This window comes from Hipposideros armiger, unplaced genomic scaffold (genome assembly GCF_001890085.2).
Source record: "Hipposideros armiger isolate ML-2016 unplaced genomic scaffold, ASM189008v1 scaffold_404, whole genome shotgun sequence".
In the NCBI taxonomy this organism is placed as follows: Eukaryota; Metazoa; Chordata; class Mammalia; order Chiroptera; family Hipposideridae; genus Hipposideros; species Hipposideros armiger.
The window spans coordinates 659677-670195 of record NW_017731754.1 but is presented as its reverse complement, the minus strand read 5'-3'; the positions used below and the strand labels follow the sequence as shown (position 1 = coordinate 670195).

General features: G+C 42.2%; 2 protein-coding genes across 5 annotated transcripts in view; both read right to left on the bottom strand.

Moving 5' to 3' along the window:
• The window catches only part of WTAP (WT1 associated protein), a 25310-nt gene extending 19768 nt beyond the window's left edge, over nucleotides 1–5542 (bottom strand). The window contains exon 1 of one of the 4 annotated variants that reach the window (XM_019663781.1): nucleotides 5330–5542. The gene's annotated coding sequence lies outside the window, so the exon portion shown is untranslated. Of the gene's footprint in view, nucleotides 1–4625; nucleotides 4918–5023; nucleotides 5095–5153; nucleotides 5191–5329 lie in introns of those variants that run through there. The other 3 variants (XM_019663780.1, XM_019663782.1, XM_019663778.1) reach the window with 3 other exon arrangements.
• Nucleotides 5543–9344: 3802 nt separating this feature from the next.
• Nucleotides 9345–10042, bottom strand: MPC2 (mitochondrial pyruvate carrier 2). Its single transcript, XM_019663764.1, is given in 2 exon segments — nucleotides 9345–9588; nucleotides 9591–10042. Coding segments are annotated over 2 exon segments (495 nt in total). The 5' UTR covers nucleotides 9925–10042; the 3' UTR covers nucleotides 9345–9427.
• Nucleotides 10043–10519: the final 477 nt, after the last annotated feature.

Genomic DNA, 10519 nt, shown 5'->3' with positions numbered 1-10519 from the left:
AACGACAGCAACTTGTCTGTTCCCCTTCCCCCAGCGCTGTTCCCCTCCCCCAATTCCCCAATAAAAATCTTAAAAAAAAAAAAAATCTATTTAGGGCCTGCCGAGTGGGCTCAGTTGGTTAAGAGCACAAGCTCTGAGCAACAGGTTCGCCAGTTTGATTCCCACATGGGTCAGTGAGCTGTGGCTGAGCTGAGCTGCCAACAGTGGATGGCTCAGCGGGTGAGAGCATGTGCTCCTAACAACAAGGTTGCCGGTTCCACTCCCACATGGGATGGTGGGCTATGCCCACCCGCAACTAAGATTGAACAAGGCACCTTGAGCTGAGCGGCCACCAGCAGCTGATGGGCGGCAGGATGGCGACTGGACTTGGAGCTGAGATAGCTGCGCTCTCCACAACTAAGATTTAAGGACAACAACTTGGCTGTTCCCCTTCCCCAATAAAATCTTAAAAAAAAAAATCTATTTAATAAGAAAACCTGACAATTTTAGCCATTTGAGGTTTTAGCCATATTTAATATGTAAATATGTACATACACACACACACACACATATATATATATATATCACTATTCTGGTTAAATCTTTCTAAAGGCTTCCCATCTCACTCTAAGTAGCACACACAAATTCCTTGTTATTCCCTTGCAGCAGGCTTTATTTTTCTTCAAAGCTCTTATCACGACCATATTTACGTTTCTCCAAGCTATGAAATAAGCTCCATGAGAAAACTGTTTCATTTACTGCTGATGCCTCAGTACACAGTAGGCACTCAAACATATGCTAAATGAACAGTATGAACAAATGAATTTGTTTGTTACTATTAAGTCATAAAAGTGAGCTAAATAAGCCAATCTAGTTCCCCCCCCCCAAACTGACCAAGATGACCATACTGTAAAATTCTGAGACTACACGTGGAACTTATTATTAACAGGTATTGTGATACGGTTCTACAAGTGACAGTTTGAAAACAGCCAAATTTACCACTGCAGATAGGTAGTCTACCCGTTATCTAGTTAATGGGTACCACCACAGTTACTCAAAATTTTAGTAACAAAACTTTTAAGTATTATCTATACTATTTAATATAGATTAAACTCCAGTTTATAAACTAGTATATACTTCTACAACCTGACACTTTCCCATTTGTTTGTTCTTTTCTTAACACACAGCTATTTCTATTCTTATTCCATTACAATAAAATTGCAACCTTAATTTAATTAGCAAGAAATACACCAAACTTTTTAAAGGACTGAGAAATGAAGACATTCCAATAACCCTGGCTTTTCTAGAACAGGGTGACAAACTTTGAAAATAAAAAAGGCAGCATAACCTATGACCCTCAGTTTTCCAATCTCAAAATGTATTACATCATCCATTCTCAAAATTATTGTGCTATTATTTTTTTAACAATAAAATTGGATTTTATTTTTATTGTGCTATTTTTAAAGATAAACATTAGTCTTTAGCATGGTGACTGGCACAAAATAAATAATTATTAGTTTCCTTCTCCCAATAAAAAAAACAACACAAAGGAAAAAAACAAACCACAAAGACTCTCAATCACTACTTCTTGAAAAATCTGAAGGGAGAATTGACAGGTTGCGTATAACAATCTTTATTTCTAAGCTCCACTGCAGAATTCTTGGTGATCTCCAATTTTCAGAATTCTAAACAGCAAGTTATTTGAATTTCTAACATTGGCTTATGTTTTCTTTCCTTTTAAAAAGTTTGATGCTGGGTAGATTTTAATAACATGCTGCTTAGAGAATATATTTTCTTTATAAAAATAAATTTCTAAATTTGTAACGTAAGTCAGGGATAAATACAGATTTTCTATGTTTCATATGTCAGTTCTCAGTCACTGGGTATCCCACATGTTATGGGATATGTAACATGGGAATTGAAAGCTTAAGCTTCTAGAAAGAAATTCCTTATCTTTCGCTGATGAAAAGTCAATCTTTCCTCAAGAGTCCAAGAGTTAAATGGACTGTCTAGCAAAAGACAAATTAGAATAGGTTTAAAGTTTAAAAAGCATCAACATTCAACTTATTTAGTCAAAATATATCTTGGTTCTTGATTTTGACTTTCACATTGACATAAATGTCCTAAGCAATTTATATTTCCCAAGATAATTTCCTTTTTAGCACAACTGACAGCACAATAATCACCTAAAGTCAATTCTAGATTCATAAGGAAAATTCTAGACTCATGGATATTCCAGGTCCTTAGCTCAACCTATTCTCGTACCAGAAAAACAGAATGACTGAAATATCATTTGGAGTTGAACCCTGAACTTTGATGGAAAAGTGAATATACGTTCAGTGCCGTGAGTCACTTATTTAATAATCACAACTTTTCAAAGTTAAAGTTGGTCCTCATTTTTCAGATGATGAAATGACAGAAGTTGGTAACTGATGAAGATGGATAATTCTCCTACTCTCCCAATCCTCAATAATAATCAAGCAGCTTATAAATAGCTAAAGTAGAGAATGCAGAAAAGCAAAATAGATAAAAATTCAAATTTGGCCAATTTGGTTACTTTTGATCAGGTTTAAAAAAACTGGTTAAACATGATTTAAAAATTATGTAACGGTTTCAGTTATTCATGTAGATAACTAAAAAACAATATAACTCAAGTTTAGAATGCCAGAACCACTATCTACTCTTGATGCCTTAACATTGAGAAATAGCTTATGATGGAGAGCTCAGTTTTGGTTGGCTGGGTACCTAGCATCCCAGATCCCAGTGCTTCCCTGGCTCTTATCATTATGATCCTGAATTATGCAACTCAGTTCTCTCTGAACAGAGGCTAGCACCAGCCAACACAACTTCAGTTAGAAAACATGTACCTTGTTGAAACTCATCATAGCTAAACACAGGAAACTAATAATCTAACACTGTACTAACCTTGGCCTGGTAGAAAGGATACTAATTTATTGGGATATCGGAAAAGTCATGACTATTTTTTCTATGCTTTTTGTTGCAAAAATGCATCATGACTTTTCCGACAATCCAATAGTTAGGAGCCGGAAGACCACCTTTTCCTGACTCTTAACCAGTCATGTGATCCTGAGCAAGTCACTTAACTCTGGGCTACAGTCTTCAAATCAACAAAAACAGGGTATCAATTTTGGCTACCTCACAAAGTGCAAATCTCTTTAAGTGCCATAAAAGTGCTATAAAAAGAAAGGATTTTTAAAAATGAAATACTAACATTAACTTAAAAGTTAATTTTAATGTGCATTCAGAAAAAATTAAATTCCACCAACTACATTTTCAAGAATGGAGAACATTTATTTAAAGACCAGTCTCTAGTCTGATGCACAACCTTAATATCCAGTATATTGTTATGGGACTATTGGTAAGTTTTTCTCTCATAAGTTTAATAACAAAATTATCTAGATGCAGAAAAGTGGGAGATAATTTTAAAAATAACAATAACACTAACTACTATCTAGGTCTTGTTTTGCTAAAGGATCCACTAACATAAAATTTTTAAGATCAAGAAAAAAAGACTTAAGAGTAACACAATATAAAATTATGATGATCAAGGTTACTAAGTAAAGAATACTTTCAAGGGGATTCTACACTCATGTACCACATACAAGCAAGAATGTAAGGGACTTTGAAAGCTGTAATGTATTGCACAAATATAATCATTACAACTCTCATCTTCACATCATAGGGCTGCTATCAACTTTCTATATTTCAACTCATTTCTTACAAATGCACAAAAATATTTTGAGCAAGCATGACTCAAAATTGAATCAGGAAAGCTCGATATCATAAAGTTCTGTAAATTTGATGAACCAAGTAAAACATCAATAATGCCTGGGACACACTTTTATTATTACTTTCATCCTTTGGGATGCAGAAATTTAGTTCCACCACTGAGAAGTAAATGAAAATACTGACCACTTAGCTATATGTATCTACTTAGGATAATGTAAAATCTAAAAAGACTCTAGAAATACATCCACCCAAACACTTAAAATTTAACCTCATCCTTTCTTCCCTCAATTTGCCTAATCAGATGCTACCGAATTGACATGAGTAAATAAATAAAATACAGCTATCTTGAAAAGATTTTCGTACTATTTTTAAATGAGGTTTTAAATGTCTACAATATATATATATATATCTATTACAGAAAACTTAATGGTCAAAATATAGAATTCTTAAACCTCAAAAAAAACGGGTGAATCTGTGGGGATAGACCTGATTTCCACTTATCTTTCTCAGCAACGGAATTGACTAAATTCTAAGAGATGGGAAATTCGACAACTCACGACTGCAACATGCTCATGGAAATACTATTCTACCTCGAGCAAAAGAATCGTTCTTTACCACATAAACACGGTTATTTAAGATTTTAACAGTCCTTTGGAATCAAACATCCAACTGATTTAATCAAGACAAGAATTTGGACTTGTGTTCCCTACTCTGATTAATGAGGCATAATTTAAAAAAAAATTCAACTAACACCCTTACAGGGATCCAAGGTGAGACTTTAAAATTTCACAAAAATCTGGAATTCAATAAAGAATTATTTTTTCTTTTTACTCAGAACGCATCAATCACTCAAAAATGGAAGTCTCCAGGAGAACGCAGCTGCAGCAATAACCTACTGCGCGATGTGGAATTTGGTCAACGAACACTGCTTTCCTTCCTTTGCTGAACTCGTTAGCACCGCTAGTCCTCGGGATCCGGCCGAGGGGGGTGGGAGGGGGCGACATGGAGGCGCGGACAGGACGCGCACCGAGGGGGCGGACTCCCGGTTTCGCCGGCCCGTGGGAGCGCCCACCACACCCCGGGCCCAGAGGATGGAGGTAAAATGGCCTCGGAGCGGCGGAAGTGTCCCCACAGGCTAGAAGGTGGCACGGCTAACGGGAGGCCGGCGGGCCCGGGCACCCCGAGGAGCCCCTTCCGTGCCTCTGCCCACCCCTTCCCGGGTCAGGGCTATAGCGCCTCAGCCCTCTGGACCCAGAGGTCCTCGCGGCCGCTTCCGCCGGCGGCCCGCACCTACCTCTCGAGAGGCCGCGCCGGCGCCGCCCAGTCACATAGGCCGAGGCCGCGCCGCCCGCTCGCCGCCCAGGCCGCCCGACCGCGCTGCCGCCGGGCCCCGCGCTCCTCCTCCCGCCGCAGCCCCGACGCACCCCTTTATTTGCGGGTCTCGCTGCCACAAAATGGCGCTGAGGAAGGAAGCGAGGCTCCGCCGCCCCACCCCCTTTCCGCTCCTCCCGCCCCTACGCGCCCGCCGTCCTGCACCCCGCCCGAGAGCGCCACCGTCCGCCCACTCCAGCCCCGTCCGTTTCGCGTCCGGCCGACTCACCGACCGGCGGCCTCCCGACGGGGATGCAATCACCGGGCCGCAACCGGACCCCGCCGCGGGGAGGAAGGGCGAAAGGACAGCGCCGGATCGGACTCCTCGACGCGCTGAGACGGGGGCTGCGCCTCGGGGGCACGCCCCGCGGCCCCCCCGGCGCGCAGCAGGCTCGGCGGGGGAGGGAGAAATTCAGAACGCCGGGAGGGGGTGGGCCGCGAGGTCGGAGGTCAGTCGCGAGGCATCACGGGAAGGGCGGCGGGGGTCGCGATTGGTGGCTACGGCCGGACGCGCTCGCCGGCCACCTGCGGCTGCGGCGCAGCTTCTGGCGGAGGAATCTGAGCAAAGGCGGCGCGTGATTGGCCGTCTACGTAAACCACCTCTCTGATGCTTCCGCACGCTGGCTGACCCAGGTGCAGGCTCCGGGGCGAGGCCGTGGGCGAGGAGTAGGCGCCCCTCAGCCTCACAGTTAACGGGTTTTGGGGGCTGAAGCCGACGCTGTGTCTTCCGTCTTGAAGTGCGGACCCCGGCCACATGGTTCGTCCCTGCCTTGACATTTCGGCGAGAAACGGGGGAGCTATTGTCTGGCAGATGGAGGTTGTGCCTTTGTCAGCCGCTCCAGGGGCACCTTGCCAACTCAGAAAGGAGGGGAAGGCGACCCCGGTGTGGTTTAAATGAACCCGATAAAATAAGTTTTGTAATTCGAATACACTGCTTTACGCAGAACTCTGTGTCGTGCAGACCATTGCATAAGAATGATGGTGTTACCTGGCAAGCGTGAAACAGCCTTACACTTAACTACAAGGGTTAGGTCATAATTTTGATTGGTCTGCCCTTATCCGGCTTTACCAAAAATGTTTATCCCCAAAGGAGGTGTCCTGGAATGAGGTGGCTTATGAGGATAAGGTTAAAGTATACTCCAGGTGGTCAAAGGGATCGTGGTGTATTCCCAGTACATCAAATCAGTGTGGAGAAAACATTCGCAACTTACAGCAGAGGAACTCTGCAAAACTGAAAAGAAAAAGGCCAAAATCCAAAGAGAAAAATGGGCAAAGGTATGAACAAGACAATTAACAGAAAAGGATAGCAGTGATCCTTAAAAGGCTGTTCGTCTTTACTTATAATGGAGTGCACATTGAAACAAGACTTTGGAGAAACCGTCCTCAGCTTTCCTGGTGGGAATGGAAAAATGGAGCCCTATACAGAGCACTATAATTCTATATGCGTTTATTCATATGTCTTGAAATTCCACCTCTAACCCTAATCTTCACCTCCACAAACACAATAGAAACAAAATGTAGGCAAGGTATTTATTGCAGTGTTATTCGTCATAACAAAAGTTTGGAAATAACTCAATGTCCGTTAATAGGAAACTGGTTAGACGTGATACATCCATATAGTGGAATACAATGCAGCCATAAAGAGAGTGAGGATAATGTTTTTGTGTTGCTTTGCAATAAGTCCCAGGTTATATGGAAAATTGGAAGGATATCCTAGGAACAATAAAAACGGTTATCTATAGAGGGTGGTGGGGAAGGGTGGAGCAGAAAGAAATAGAAGGAAGGCTTCTCTTGACTTCGAACTTTTAAAGTTTTACATAGCCAAAAAGTAAATAAAGAAGGAAACAAAGTAAACCCAAAGTTTAAGGCGAATTGAATTAGGTGAAATTGGTAAAATAACTATGTTGTTAAACAGAGAAAATACTTGTTCCCCAAATCTTCTGAACATAGTACTCAGAGAATATCTGTGGTGGGATATATACTAAAGATGAAAAAGAACTGCAGAGGAATGTTCAGTTTCACTCGGTGGTTTATAATTAATGGTAATATCGTTGCTGCGGTTTTGAACCTCTGTATATTGTAGGATAATATAAATTTTTTAATGTTATAATGTACAAGACTTTCAGTGTAAGAGAAAATGAGATACAAATAAAAGATTAAGGAAGTTCAGAAAAAACCCTAGGTTTAAATCGGAAATATGAATTGGAGCACATGACTTAAAAAATAAATTTCCTAGTTCTAAGCACTGAAAGGGTCTAAAAGCACTAGGTTGACCAATTGTCCCAGTTTGCCAGGGACTGAAGGGATTTCCTGGGATGCTGGACGTTCAGTGTTAAAACTGGAGCCGCCCCTGGCAAACCAGGATGGCTGGTCACCTTACAGTAGCAATGAGCACACTTGCCAACTAGATCGGGTTCCTAAATTCCATTTCCCACTAAATGGACCCAGAGCACCTTGGAGAAGGCTGATTCTTTCCCTGGGGCCGGGAAAGTACAAGATAAGTCAGACAATTTGTTCTTGAATGCAAAGGAAGTGTTTAGGCTAATGGGAATATGTCAACAGGACTTGAGGAGAATAGGCAAAACTGATCTATAGTGATAGAAGTCAAATCCGTGCTTGGCTAGGAGGGGAAAGGAGCAGGAATTGACTGGAAAGGAACATGAGGAAACTTTGGGGTGATGAAAATGTTCTACATCATGATTAGGGTGGTGGTTGGTCAGGTATATATATGTTTGTCAAAATTCGTTAAATGGTACCACTAAAATGGGTACACTTCGTGTAAATTATACTTCATAAAAATTATACCCTTATATGTATGTAAATTATACCTCAATAAATGGTGGAAATAAATGAAGACCAACAAAATGAGAAAAGCAAAGGCTATGTATTCAGAGTTTGCTGTAGCAAGGTGGAAAGCCTCAATCACTTGCGTTTGGCTGTCTCAAAGGCTGGCAGAGGAGGGGAGAGCTCAGTGAAAGGGGCGGCTCCAGGTGTGACCTGATGGAGGTCGTTGGCTCCGGGAAGCTGGAGGTAGCTGACTAGAGGTCGGGCATCATGGGATTGGTTAGGGGTGCATGTGTCACTGTCCCTGATTGGTCCTGAGTTGGAAGCAGGGACAAAAACTAGGGATGCTGTCAGTTATTAATCAACTCCTGGCCATTTTGAGCTAATTTTTATAGAAGATTTTTTTAACTACCTGGATTACTAGAGATAACAGCCTGACTTCCTCCAAATCTGATTTACAGGAGGGTGGCTTCCTGGGCTGGTTACTCCAGATTGGGGGTGTGGGGGGAGGGGAGGGGTTGGTTTCCTGGGCACTTTGCTGCAGGTGGTAGATCAGACTTTTATCTTTATACATGGTTGTCTCATGTCATTTGTATATTCAGTCTGCAAAAGTAAATTTTAAGAAGACAAGCCAGCCTGAAGGGTCTACCATAGGCCAAGTTTAGGGCAATTTTAGCATTGAAAAGAAAATGACTAAAATTGATTGTAAATACTGAATAGATAAAAATCTATGACTGTACAGTTATACTTGATGTGGAAGAAAGGGGCAGCAGGCTATTTTTCCATCATTGGAAATGACTATTACACCAACTTCTAACTCTGAAAATTAGTTGTTAAAGGGAAAAATAGTATTTGCCCTGCCTTTTTTTTGGGGGGGGGCAGGTATGGCAAGTATGACTTATTATGGGCAAATAGTAGGAAAAAATGTTACTAATAGCCATAGATAAGTTCCTTGAGACATGTGTAAAGAGACACTTATTAAAAATTTGCCTAATTTTTCTGATGAATTAAGTACTAGCTCCTTGTTAACTTAGATTTTTTTTAAAATATTTTATTGGGGAATTGGGGGAGGGGAACAGTGCTGAAGAATCGGGGAGGGGGAACAGACAAGTTGCTGTCCTTTTGTTCTTCAGCCTAGTTGTGGAGGACGTCGCTTCACTGGCCCATGTTGGTATTGTGATCATTGCGCTCTTCCCGGGTGAGGCAGTTGGTCGCCAGCCATTGGACGGCGGCTCACACTGGCTGCCAGCCACTCATGGTAGCTTATGGCAGCCCACTGCAGCCTCACTGCAGCCTATGTATGCCATCCGCGGCGTCTCATGGCAATGTAGCTCCAGGTCGAGCTGTTGTTCACCATCTTAGCTGTAGAGGGCACAGCGTCACTGGCCCTCATGTGGGATCCAAACCAGGGCCCTGCTGCTCAGAGCTGGTGTCCCAAGCCAACTCCTAACCAACATGCTACTCGGCCGGCCCTTAGATTTTTTTTTTTATGCCTTCTAGTCATGAGCAGTTAGCATCACCTTACCAATAACCAAATAATTAATCAAACTGAGTCCCAGTGGTTATATTCATATCTAGGTTGTTTGAATGATCCAGAGCTCTTACTTGTTTGCTTTAGCTTGTAGTTCTTGGTTATATCTTGGTTGTATCTCCAAATACGGAAGAACTGAGAGGCTCCTGCTGCCCCAGCGAAGAAATTAACAACAGACTCCAGTGTTTTGGGATAATGACAAGTGACTATTTTGACCAAATAAACCCTGTAGCCATCAAACCAGCAGATTGAGCTGTACTGAGTTTTTCCGCAGGTCTGGCCGTGTCAGCCAATCTAGCACACACCAACCCTCATTTCATAGTTGGAGCCCAGAAAAAAACTGTTTGGGGACCTGCCAGATGGTTGTATAACGGCCTCAGTTTCTCAGGCAGCATGAGCTCCACTTTATTGAGGACCTAGTGGTAGGGCGCCCCTCAGGCCCGGACACCAGCAGCTGACATTTCTGAGGACGAGTCATGATGGCCGGCCAGGTGGGAAGGTGGCCTCATACTCGTTCCTGGCTGACTACAAAAGGCAACTCATCACTTTTCTTTGCCCTGCCTTTTTTAAAAAAGGAGAATTGTGGAATGACTGATTAGCTCAGTTGGCTAGAACACAGTGCTCATAGCACCAAGGTTCCCGGTTCAATCCCCACATGGGCCACTGAGTTGCGCCCTCCACAACTAGATTGAAACAACTACTTGACTTGGAGCTGATGGGTCCTGGAAAAACACATTGTTCTCCAATAAAATTAAAAAAAAAAAAGAATTGTTCACTCCTGGTTGATGAGGAAAAATTCTTTACAATAGGGTGCTGGCAAATAAATGTAGAATAAATGGTTTAATTAGAAAATGACTATTATGCAAATTCTAAGGACATAGTTGATTCAGGCAAGGATTATGAATGGACTTAAAAACCTTTAGATGTCAGATTGCTGGAAACGGGAGTATTCATGTGGCACCAAAATGTCACGTCACAGGTTATTTATCTACTAATTGTGAAGAACACACTTGTATAGTGGAGCCATCTGGTGGTCACCTCCTGAACAAATAATCAAATTTAGAATCTGAAATAGTGGGAAACCTTCCAATTTACAGAAAATAT